Source organism: Buceros rhinoceros, unplaced genomic scaffold (assembly GCF_000710305.1).
Source record: "Buceros rhinoceros silvestris isolate BGI_N320 unplaced genomic scaffold, ASM71030v1 scaffold13255, whole genome shotgun sequence".
Lineage (NCBI taxonomy): Eukaryota > Metazoa > Chordata > Aves > Bucerotiformes > Bucerotidae > Buceros > Buceros rhinoceros.
The window spans coordinates 3,360-15,722 of record NW_010414622.1 but is presented as its reverse complement, the minus strand read 5'-3'; the positions used below and the strand labels follow the sequence as shown (position 1 = coordinate 15,722).

General features: G+C 40.6%; 1 protein-coding gene across 1 annotated transcript in view; it reads left to right on the top strand.

Moving 5' to 3' along the window:
• The window catches only part of LOC104494337 (chromosome unknown open reading frame, human C16orf52), a gene marked incomplete at its 5' end in the record, with an annotated part of 21,051 nt that extends 9,065 nt beyond the window's left edge, over positions 1-11,986 (top strand). Inside the window, 2 exon segments of the mRNA XM_010137153.1 lie at positions 3,933-4,145; positions 11,802-11,986. Coding sequence (XP_010135455.1) covers positions 3,933-4,145; positions 11,802-11,986 — 398 coding nt within the window.
• Positions 11,987-12,363: the final 377 nt, after the last annotated feature.

Below are 12,363 nucleotides of genomic sequence, written 5' to 3'. Positions count from 1 at the left end.
TCTTTCCCTCAATGGTTTTGTGAAATGTTGGTGTATTTGTTAAAGAGACTTTTTATTATTGGTTCTAATAAAAGTACACAGTGTCAGAAAATGAGCATTACTGGTGGTCTGAAGGAGTTGGGTGAGGTAGTGTAGGAAAATGATCGTGACTATGATCTTCTGCTGGTATAAACTGGAGTCCTTGTTATAGTCTGTCTGTCACGACTGGAAGCTTGTTTAATGTGTTTGAAATGCACTGGCACTCTAGGGAATAGATTTACTGGAAGAGACTAAGGACCACCTTGCTGACATTTGCTCAGTGCAGCATTCTCTGTTCTGATGAAGACTGAATCTTTAGTAATTAGAATATATATCCTAACCACCTCCCGCACTAGCTGTACTGACCTGCATATCACCAGTCTCAGAAGCTATGGAGGGAGAGGCATGTGAGGGAAGGGGAGCAGCCCGCTCGTCTCCAGGCTGTCATCATAGCTCCCCGTGGCTGTGCAGTGCGGGCACTGGGAGCTGGAGCACGGGCAGGCGTGGTTACTCTGCTGCACTTGTTTTAGGGCTGTATCCATCTTCAAGCTGCCTCATCTACTAGCATTAGCTGTGCTGTTTGGTTTGTACCTGTGTTAGGTGCTTAGGCTTTCAGTGATTATGCTGGAACTCTTGAGGGAACGATTAAAAACCTCTTTTACCTAGAGGTCAGAGTGGAACTCGGTGACTGGTGTGAGATGGACTGTTGGGCTATTCTTTACCTACAGGCAGAAGCAGACTGTTTGATTCAGTATCTGTGTTCCCTCCTTGCAATGGCAGACTGGGTAAGGTTAAACAAGATTTTCTGTAACAAATGCTTTTGTTAGCAGCTGTCTGACTGCTTCAGGAAGGGACCAAGACTGTACAATACCATATAAACCCACTCTTCTTTTGGATTTCGTGGCACATAAGTACTCTTTTTCCATACCAGAGACTTTTTTGGAGTCTTCATTCAACAGATTTGTCACTATGGGAGCAGGCCGTGCGGTTTAATTTCCTTCTGCCCCGTTTATGTACACAAGTAAGGTATTCCTGAATAGTGAACTTGAACTTTAACTAAATTTATGAGCACATAATGAGGTTGTTTCTCCCAGTTACTCTTGTGGAGCCTTTAGAAATAGTTCACAAACCTTCTCTTGCCCTCCATTTGCCTCTCCAGAGTTAGCAGACAGAAAGTTCAAAGCCTTGAATATGGAGTATATCCACTTCAAATTTTTAATTCATGAAGCAGAGGTAAGACAAAATACTAAGTATGTGCCAGCAAAAGCTTAATCGTGAAGTAAAGTTCAGTATTAAAAAAAAAAAAAAAAAAAAAAGAGTGGAACAAAACAGTTGGGCACCAGAAGTGGTGTTTAGGAAAACCTGCTCTGAGTAGTTTCTTGCAACTATCCTTGTGTCTTCAAAAGGGGTACTCACAGTTCAGAGATGTTTAGTGTTTGGTTGGGTTTTTTTCATTTTCATTTGTGGGTTTGTTTGGGGGTTTTTTGGGTGTTGGTTTTTGGATTTGGTTCTGGGTTGGTTGGTTTGTTTTGAGAAAGTCATCTTTTGGAGAAGTAGATGTTGACAGGAGAAAACTTGCACTGAAAAGTAGTAGTTCAAGATGGAGTTCTCTTCTCTTTCCTCTAGATGTGTCACTGCTGGGCTTAGCTTTGGTCCTCTCTGAATTTGACGTGTTGAATGTGCTCTTGCTAATTAAAGAATATCTTCAGTATAAACCACAGATCGATCTGCAAGTTGAGTTAGTTGTCTCTTTCTCATACCTGCTCATTTATAGCAACTGTTCTTCAGTTTCAGTTAACACACACGATGGAGTGGAGTCCAGCACAGTGGTTCTTGCCATTGATGCTTATGCCAGAGTTAAAAATGCTCTAAATTATTACCACTGGAGAGACCTCTGAATTTAGTAAACATCTATTGAGCCTACAAGGACATTTTTATTAAGTTATTTTTTAGATTAGAATTGCATTTTAGAAAAAACTGACTTCTACTGTAAGTATAGTAAAATTGTTGATAAATCCTAGTCTTGCGGAGTGATTGAGATTAATTTCCTGTTCTATGATACTGCAGTGAATAGCCTCTTTATCCTCAAACTACAGGAAACTACGTAGTGTTTTGTATGAGGTTCTGCAACGTGTGTGTGTGTTCAGACTGTTCAGGACACAATCACAGCTCCCCTCTGCCCAAACAGCTGATGTAAAATGAAAACATTGCAGGCTATGAAAGAGCAGCTGAGAGCCGTTTGTGTAAAACAGTGTACCATAAAGGGATGTGAGCTGTGCAAGACCGCGGGTGTAATTCTGGCTCAGTTCTGTGTAGCCCTGGTGCACAGCAGAGGTGTGTGATTGCTGTATATCTGGAGTAGAAAACGCCGATTTTGTTGGGTTTGTAACTGACACTTTTTAAAAGGCTTTTACTTCAACTTTTAGCTGAAAATTAATCTCTAAATCTTTTAGTTGATGATACGTAGTTATAAGGATTTGAATAGGGCTGAAAATTTGTAGTCTAAACAAGGGTTACAGGAATGCTTCAACAGAACTGATACAGTAATGGTTTGACAGTTGGTTCTTCACATCCTCTAGGAGTCTATCAGAAGTGCAACATCCACTAAAACACGGTACTCTGCCTCCAAACTCTGTGATTCTGAGCTCAGAAGCTGCTTCTGCTGGTGCTCATTGCTGAGGTGAAAGCAGACAGGACCTGAGCACCTGTCGAAACTGGCTCCAGGGTGCTAGGAGCTGCGTGCTAGGACTGGTTACCCTTTTGACTGGTGGCTTACTTCGTAGTTTCAAAAAGAACCTGAAAGTATGACAGTTCTATCTGCCTCTAAAAGACGTGCTAGACCTAGGCTTTCAGGTTTTACTGTAATTTTTATTAAGTTGCCCTCTGTTTTTTTTAAAAGGTCAACTATAACAGTATTTACTTAAAACAACTTGTGGAGGAAGATGTTGACTCTAATATTATCCATTGTTGGGTTTTGCTCCTAATTTAGATAAAGGACAATTGTGATTCCTTAGGAAAACAATTCAGAAGAAGGAACAAAAAAAAATCGAAAAATATAGGACTCGATGTTTAAGAGACACTGGAAGAAATTTATTTTAATCTTGCATGTTACTTTTGGGTTAAAATTGTCCAAATACAGAGAACTTCACTATTAAAACTTGTTAGAAGTTTCCTTATGAGTCTCAAAAGCACTGAATTGTTTTTTAAATATGATTTTTTTTTATTTAACAGAAAATACCTCATTTTGTGTAAAACTTCATGGTTTCTATGCCAATCTTGTCCTTTTTCTAGCATCTTTTTGATACATCTTTTGTGTAGATATCCCAGTTTGTGTGTGTAGTAACTCTTGTGAGCTGTGGCTTGTACAGAGGGACTCCTAAAGAGTTGTTGTCAAGAAGTGGATGGTTTTTTTAATGTTCTTAAAAATCTTGGTGTAAGTTAAATGCAGTTTCTGCTGCAAGACTTTGAGGATTAAAGCTGTATTTACAGATGAGGGAAAAAGGCATTAGACAAATAGAGGCAGTTCAGGGAGCTGCAGCTCGTTTTGTTAGTTTACAAAACTATTTCATCTTGCACCGATGAAGGAGTGATCCTCTGTATGGTTCAGTGACCCCTTTAGCTGATACTGGCAGGCTTTGGGGAGTGCTTTATCCCTTTGATTAGACCTTGATTGCCACTCAAGAACCAGATAGAGGTTGCAGCCATCTCACTTCAACTTGTACAAGCGTATGATGAAAGAATGTGAAGATAGCTGTTTAAAGCATGCCTCCCCTCCTCTGTGTTTGAAAGGCTTATTAAGGTTCATCAGAGAAAGAATCCCTTATTTTTTGAGAATTCTGAGCTTTGGTTTGCAACTGAGCGCCCCTCAGAGAGGATTTTGAAAGTTTACTTGCCTCTCTGCTATGTATTTTCAGGTGCTCTCACAGTTGGCCTTGTGCGACAGTGTCAAACCATCCATGGACGTGACAGGACCTGTATTCCTCCACGGCTGCCTCCTGAGTGGGTCACTACGTTATTTTTCATCATTATGGGAATCATTTCACTAACTGTCACATGTGGTTTGCTGGTGGCTTCCCACTGGCGAAGAGAAGCTACTAAATATGCCCGCTGGATAGCTTTCACTGGAAGTAAGTGACCTCAACTACACAGTTGACCTGTACGCAGGATAAGCTGGTGGAGTCTAAAATAACACTGTAGTGTTGTCAAGGAGCAGCACTTAGGGCTCTTACTATACAAAACATTCCTTCTCTTTAAATACCACATCTGAGGAAGACATAAAATTCTTCAAAAATCAAGGAGTTGGTATCTGAAGTGACTGTAACTGAGAGGGAACAATAGTCTGTGGGCCCAAGGTGAGAGAAAGGAAGGCCTGACTCTTACTTTCCTTGGGCAGTGCCATTAATTGACATAAGAAAATGAGCAGAGGTAGAAGAGGTCAGTCCTGAATTGTGTGTCTGATAGTCTTCCATACTTCCCCACTCCCATATATCCAAGACTTACTCCTAGCAGAATGGAATGACTGAAAATTCCCTCCCCAGGGAAGAGGAGGTAGTTGATAGATCTGGGACTTACTACAGTCTGAAATCATCCCTGCTCAGGTGTCTCACGCATACCTCATTCAGGGTGGATGCTGGTTCAGTCCTGCTTCATGCTCACAGCGGGTGTTTTATTCAGAATAGCTGCATCCTAATTGGCTATGCAGGAGGATTGCCCACTGCAGAGCATCTGCCGTGCCTCACAGCACTGAGATTTGTGCTTCCATAAGTGACCCGCAGCAGTGCTTTAGCTGGAGGGAGGAGTACCGGTGTTTTTCTGCCTCCCTGGATTCTGCTCCGTATGAATGCCGGTGTAACTCCTCTCAGCTGAGCCTTCTCTAGCAGCCCTGTGTTTGCACACAGGGAAGCATGTCCTATGGCTACTTCAGTGCAAAAGAAAAACAGTTATAATGAGTAAGGGGAATAACTTTCAAACTTCCTTTTCTTGGTGTGTGTTACAGGCTTAGCCCAACTGAGAAATGGTGCCTTAATGGTGGGGATGACAGCCTGAAAAAACTCAAAACCTGAGGGCTTTTAAATTGACTTGAGTTATGACATACCACTAAAGGTAGTATGAACACTAACTAGAAAATGCAAGTTTGTGGTTTACACAGGCATAAATAAGGTTTAATGGAACTCTGTGACATCTAATGCTACCTAACATGAATGAGATTTAACCTTGTTTTGGGAAGGGACTAATATAAAAAAAGCGCTCAGCTTCAGCAAAGGTACTTCACTGAGGCACTTGCACAATCAAAGCCATCCTGCTGACAGCTTTGCTACGCAGCGTTTTAAATTGATAGTGCAGCTTGTGCAGACAGTGGAGCTACTGAAATGCTCTATCCGTTGTGATTGACTGACTTATTTTCTGGTGAATGATTAAAATACCAGACACAAGTATCACTGAATATTCTTTCCCAGCTTTTCCAGTGCTCTTGTTTATCTATACATATTTAATATATATCTAATGCAGGGGGGGTGTTAAACTCAAAATGCCATGCTTACACTAAGCTGAAGTCAAAGCTTTAGAATAAAGAGAGTTTTTGGAGTACTATATAGTAATAGTTGATACCACAATTTATTTACTGATGGGTTTTTTTCTTAATTCAGAGCTTGTATTTTGGGCTTTACATATTTTAATGTTTTTTTGAAATATCTCCAGTCATTTCATCCCTGCATCTTTAGTTTCCTACACTGTGATAGTTAGTTCAGCAAAAAAACCTGACACCCTAAAGCTCTGTTTTTTCTGTACATTTTTTCAGGCTTGCAACAGGTCCATTATTAGAAGTGTAAATATAGAAGGACAATCTTTTATTTCAGCACCTGCCTTTTTGTTTTGAGATGTTTAATAATGAAACATACTAATTAGTTCTTTTGCAAGTCAGAATTATTCAAATTCTATTAAGATATGATAGCTGCATTGCCAAAATTCTAAAATTCGGTGCCTTTGGTATTCACCTCCAATACATACGCCTCTGTGACCTTTGCATTCCTGTTAACATCATGATGAGAAATTTGCTTTACTCACTTGTAAGACAAATCAGTTTGGAAAAAGAAAAGTGAATGGGAGGAAGAGTTCTGTATTTTCAAACTGTTGGTGAGAGTGTGTTCTGTGGTGCATTGGATGGCAACACCAATTAGTAACCTATTTGTATATTAGTATTAGGAAACGTGTAGCTATGTGGAATCAACTGGGAATACCAAGAACAGGTCCTTCCTGTGAAGTGCCAGTGCTGTAAGTTTAAAACAACTGTAACTCATTAGAAGGGGGCAGGGGAAATAGCATTACATCTCTTCTGCAAGCAATTTCAAGACTCAGCAGCCCAGTACAGACTGCTAGCAGTTATTCCTCACAGAACTTTCTGAACAGAACACAGGACGTGCTGTGTTAGGCAGGCAGGGAAGTCTGCTGGGTCTGCCAAGGGCAGCTCTGGGACTGGCAGCTCTGTTCTCTTCAAATGCAATGGGTCTAGAGTAAATTATCTAGGGGCAAGGAATCCTCACGCTTAGCTCTTTCCTTGCAACTCTGACAGCAACAAGGAGAGCCTGGTGAGAGGTCACTCTTGCACAGTTCATGTTGGAATTTATATATAAATGTATAGCTTATGTTTCTCATGGAATTTTTGCTTGTAGTCTTGTCATCTTGAATGACTCCAGATTTTTTTCACCATGGACCTATAAATATGAATTGTTGCTGAGAGTGGTCTTATCTATCTTGTTTAGCTAAGGGACACACGAAGGATGAAAGTTTGATCTGTCAATTCTCTTGCCTCTATACACTTTTAAAGGGATACAACCCAGAGAGTGCACAGCGTTTGCATCCTTCCCCGACCGTTGGTGGTTTTACTGCACAGAAACTTGTCTTTCTGGCTTCGCTGCAAAACAGCTTTCTGGACCTCCTCCAGGTCATGCTGTATGAGTGATAAAAGTCTTCTAAAAGCAAATGTGAAAGTTTTCCTTAGCTTTCTGTAGAGAAGAGTCTTTCAAGAATCACAGTATTCCTACTGACCTAATAGGGACTGTCACTTTGGGCACAGACACTATCAAAATTATCACTAATGTTTGAGTCCTGTTGACTGTCGTACCAAATTCATACAATGTAACGGAGGGTGGATTCCTTCGCGGTGTTCATTTGTGCACGGCCCAGGTCTTCGTGGGCTTCTTCAACAGATGAGATACTGGAAACGCATAGCTGTGCCTCACGTGTTGATAGCAGCCAGAGGTCTGATCAGCTATTCCTTTGCATCACGTTATTGACCAGTTGCTCAAGTGTGAGCTAACCGCCTAGTACCATCCCAGCTTCTGTACCACTTCATCACTATTTATGCCCTGTGACACAGTGGCATAAGTTGGTAGCAAAACAGTGACCCGGCTTTGTATTGCTCCATGTGTTTCTGAAACTGCTGTAAACCCCTTACCTTTTCAGGGTGTTCATTGTGCCATCTTTTGGTTTAGCGGATAGGACGCGGTGAACCTATGGTAAATCTCAAACACTGTCTTTTCCATGGTCCTTGGAACAGATACCTTTTAGGTTCCATAATTAGAAACAATGTCCAGGGCTGCTTATCTGCAGAGGCCACCTAGGTGGTCTTATGTGGTTTATGTCAATCTTGGCTATTGCAGGAATTCAAAGAGCTGCCGCAAGACCTGTTTACATCTTTCACATGTTCAGGTCTCTTACCATCGGCTACAACTGGAAAGGGAATTAATTCTGTGTCTGTTGCCACTGAATTGGTGTGTCTCTGAGCTGTATTAAGGGGGGAGGTGCTGGGTAGAAAAATTGTATTTCTGCCTTTTTTCCAGCAGTTACAAGAGCCTGTTACTCTTTTTGCCTGAGAGTTTAAATGTTGATGAGTATAATGGACTTGTTTTTTGGAATGCAAATAAAAATGAGGAAGGATTATCACATTCTTAACTAACAGTAGCTATCATGCAAACATCTGTCCCTGGTGTTCCCAGTGAATAAAGTGCTTCTTGAGTTATTAAATATTTGTACCAGGTGCTGCTTTCTGTGTTACGCATCTCTAAAGAGGCAAGCAGGTATTACAGTGAGCCCTCTAAAGACTAGATCATAGCTTTTTCCTTCTCTTAATATGCTGTATCCTGGGTTTTTTTATGTTGACGTTGGATGCTCAGAATACTTTCAAGCTAAAGAATTCTAGGAACTAGGTGTTTCCCTGACAGCCACCGTTCAGAAGCAGACTAGAAATTACTGTGTTTTGTTACCTAAATATTTTTGTTAATAGAAATTGTAGTCATTAAGTGTCTTTTCTGCAAATTTTCATAGCCAAGGAAGAATTTGAAATCAAAAGCAAGTATTCTTGAGGGAGAATTTCCTTATGGGTTGCTGGAAATTCACTGGGATGCTTCTTGGAGATACGGAGAGTTACATTTGGGCTACAGCTTGTATAAGAAATTCCTATCCTCTGGCTTAGAAATCTCCTTCTAAAAGAAATCACACAAAGTTACCTGAGCACTTCGTGTATTGGATTTTTTCCTTAGTTTAATCTTTTTTTAAAATAAATTTATCATGTAGTCTTTTCTTAATCACTTCTTAAAACTTTGCCATAATTCCTTTGCCAGGCTTCCTAATCTGACAGAGACTTTGATGAATCCATTTTTTATTTGCTATTTCAGTAGACTAAAATTTCAGGCGACACTAAGAAGACTGTTTGGACACCCTCACAGCAGAACATGCGCACCGTGTGTGCGCACAGTGGAGAAGATGGCTGATTACCTCTGTATAAATATTTGAAATGTGTATCAGCATTCTGCACGCTACCTGCATGTACAGAATTTACTTTCTCTCCTGCTGTGAACTGAGGGAGAGTTGAGGTACCTGCACCCTTCTGTCCTCAGGCAGGGACACAAGGAGACGCTGGGCACAAGCTCTGCTTGGCAGCAGGGTGCCTCTAGCAAGTCTGAGACCTAGGAGCACTGGTGCAAGTGTGTACAATGCACCCCAGAGAACAGTGGTTAGTAGAGGAGGACTAAAATCTATTCTTCAACCATATCCTTGAGGCCATCAGAACTTTTCCAGCTGTGTAGTTCTTGAATGTAATAAAGGAGATTTAATCTTGGAAGTGCAGGTTGTAAAGCTATTTCCTATAAGTGTGTTGTTGTTAAAAATATAACAGAAGGTTTGTAAATAACTGGAATGCTTGTCAGGGACAAACTGGAAGTAATAGGAAGCATGCTGAGTTATGATAACGTGACTCGTGCTCAGAGTATTGTTCAAATTGTTACTAATTGTACATTGCATTACTAATCACACATCAACCAACGTGTTCTGGACCACTCAAGGACAGCTTACACAGATCTGCTCAGGAACACATACCCAAGCTTTCTCTCATCCGATGGACCAGCTGTTGCTTAAGATACAACTGAAAAAAGGCAAGCATTCTTTAAGGATTAGACTGTGTAGTGTGGAATCACATGGACCAATAATCATGTAGATTAAAACCTTCTAGATTATTTAATGTTTAACATCTGGTTGCTGGTTCGTTGCTTTTGTTTTAATAGATGGCCTAACAAGGTAGCACTGAGCAAGAATGTAGTAACTGTGCAGTTGCCAGATATGTTTTGTTTGGGGTTTTTCTTTCTCTTTAAAAGAAATCTTCCAGTCCTGCACTCCATTAAGAGCGAGACACGAGCTCCCTCTAGTGCAACGTTTTTTCCCTGCTCGGTGTTGTCAGCTAAAGGAAAGGCTGCTCCTAGGACTAGCTGTTCTTGACTCAAGGTGTTGTGGAAGCTTTTTCAAATGTTTCAGAAAGGAAGGAGCAGCTGATGTTCTGAGGTGGAGACCAGGATTTATGAAACTGCCCTTTTTTTGTTATACCCAAGTCCTACTTGGACCCTTTTCGAATTCAGATTCGTCATGCCTGTAACTAGTCTCCTCTATAGAATATGAGAGTTTTTTCCTCAAAGCTGAGACCTGTGCTATGCAAATCATAAGCTTGGAGCATTAAGATATAAAATACTTGATAAACTACTTGTCTTGCGTTACATGTGCGTGTAGTACTGTAGCTGGATAACTGGAGCGTGTGTATTTAGTCAGGAAGAGCAATAGTGAAGTTATTTTTGAAAACACTGAGGCTGCTCCAGCCCATCCAGCTATGGACAAAGGAGACAGGGGAGCTCCTGGATTTGTTTTACGTACCTTTGAAAGCAGAAGCAGCTGCAGCACTGCTGACGTGCACGGAAACAGTGATTAAGATGATGGATATTAGCATGGCCAGGCATTTTTACTGTTGCTTTTTTGACTTGTGGGGAAGCTCAAGCAGGGAACAGCATCCCCAGAGTTTCTTCTGCCTTTTAGAAGTGGAGGAGAGACAGGGGAGGTGAGCACAGCACCTGTGTCCTTACTAACAAACAAAAAGCAGCAGTTTGTGTTAACTGAGAAAAGACTAAAAAAATAGCACGTAATGCACTTTGTTCAGACGGGAGGATGGTAACTTGCCTTGAATTTTCTTTTTCTTGTGGCTACGTTTATAGGTAGACTTTGAGGACTAGGAGAGGCCTCAGTGTTGGCTGTGTTAGGAGATGGCAGTATGTGGCTTTGTAGGGTTAGTGGGTTATCTCTCCCCCCCAGACGGAATTTAGATCTGGGGGTATTGGGATGCCATGTTCCACTCATAATAAATAATGTTTGAAACAAAGTTGAAACATGTAGAAGAGAAATAAGAGTAAAGCACTAATAGTTGACCGAACTGGTAGAAGCAGATAAAATTCTGTGTTGTGGTAATACTGATAAAAACCCTAATGGTATATTCTTGCATCGCAATCAAGCCAGTTCAAAAGCTGATCCTTATTATTGTGAAGAATGTCTTGCCTCTTAGAGGAGCCGTAATTGGAATCATTCCCGTGGTCGAGACAGCAGAGCCCTGTGTATGGCTATGTTCACACTAAGCAGGGTTGCTTACCCAGAGGCATGTTACGGGAACACCGAAGCTGTCATCTGGGAAAGATTACAACACTGGGTGTTCTCTCCTTGATCTGATCAGCGTGCTGAAATGTGCTGAGCAGAATGTTGGCCACTACTGATACCTGAAGGCCTGTGAAATCGATAATGGGATTCTAATGAATGGCTTTAGTAGGAGTTCTGGTTTCTTTTGTATGTCCACACAAAGTCAGTTGTAAGCACAAACCATGTACACAGGTCTAACTGTTCCACTGAAATAAAAAGCCTCATTGCTTGCTTCTCTTTGTTCGTGGAGTCTGAATTTGAAGTTTTTCACTTAAGAAGCTTAGATTGAACTGAATCAGAAAATTTCCTTTGTATTCCAATGGAAAATCTTAAGGATATTTTATTAGTTAAGGAAACATTCATATACTTTAGGAAACTGGTATATTTTAGTCTGAAAGAATCTGTGTTTTCTACTTTTAGCAAATTTTTACAGGAAAGGAATTTATGTGGAAGAATGGGAGAGGGCAATCAGAGCTGGGAAAAAAAACAACTCTGATAATAGAAAAGGAGTTTCTTCAGTGTTGAATGTTAGTTTATCTTGACTTTGGGGGGAACATTACTCAAAAATAACTGGAGAAGTAATGAACCCTGTGACTAAACTTGTGGATGGTGGTAGATGCACATCCACCAAATTTTTATTCTGTAAAGACAGTTCATGATCTAGTGCGGAGGACTGAGATTAGAGAATACTTTGCTTGCTTTTCTGGACTGCTCTATGAACTGGTAATTATTTTGACTTTAACTCAGCAATAACCTTTTTTTCTTTTCTCTTTTCTTTGCAGTGATTCTGTTCTGTATGGCAGCCCTAATATTTCCAATAGGATTTTACATCAATGAAGTTGGGGGTCAACCGTATAAATTACCCAATAACACAGTGGTTGGGTCTTCGTATGTACTGTTTGTCTTATCGATTTTCTTTACAATAGTGGGACTTCTATTTGCTGGCAAAGTTTGTTTACCTGGCTGATGAATGTCTGAACTGCGGGACTTTGTTTTGGAAAAGAACAAGACATTGGAATCGCATTCTCAGGAGGATGCCTAGATCAGACTATCGAACTCTTACTGAAAAGAAGAATGCTTTGACTTGTTCTCACTATGCACTTTGGATGAAAAAAAGGAGAGCCTTTCCCATAACCAAATACAGACGACGTTGATTAATCTCCTGAGCATATTTAATGCAGTCAGGTCTGCACTGTGATAGGAACTAGTGAAGAATGCTTTACACTGAGAAGCATAATGCCCCATGTTACTGTACTGTTCCTGTTTTTAACGTGTAATGATTTCAAAGTCAAAGTATTTATGAACTTTGTGGTAGACCAGAGGGTTGCAGAGGAATTCAAGTGA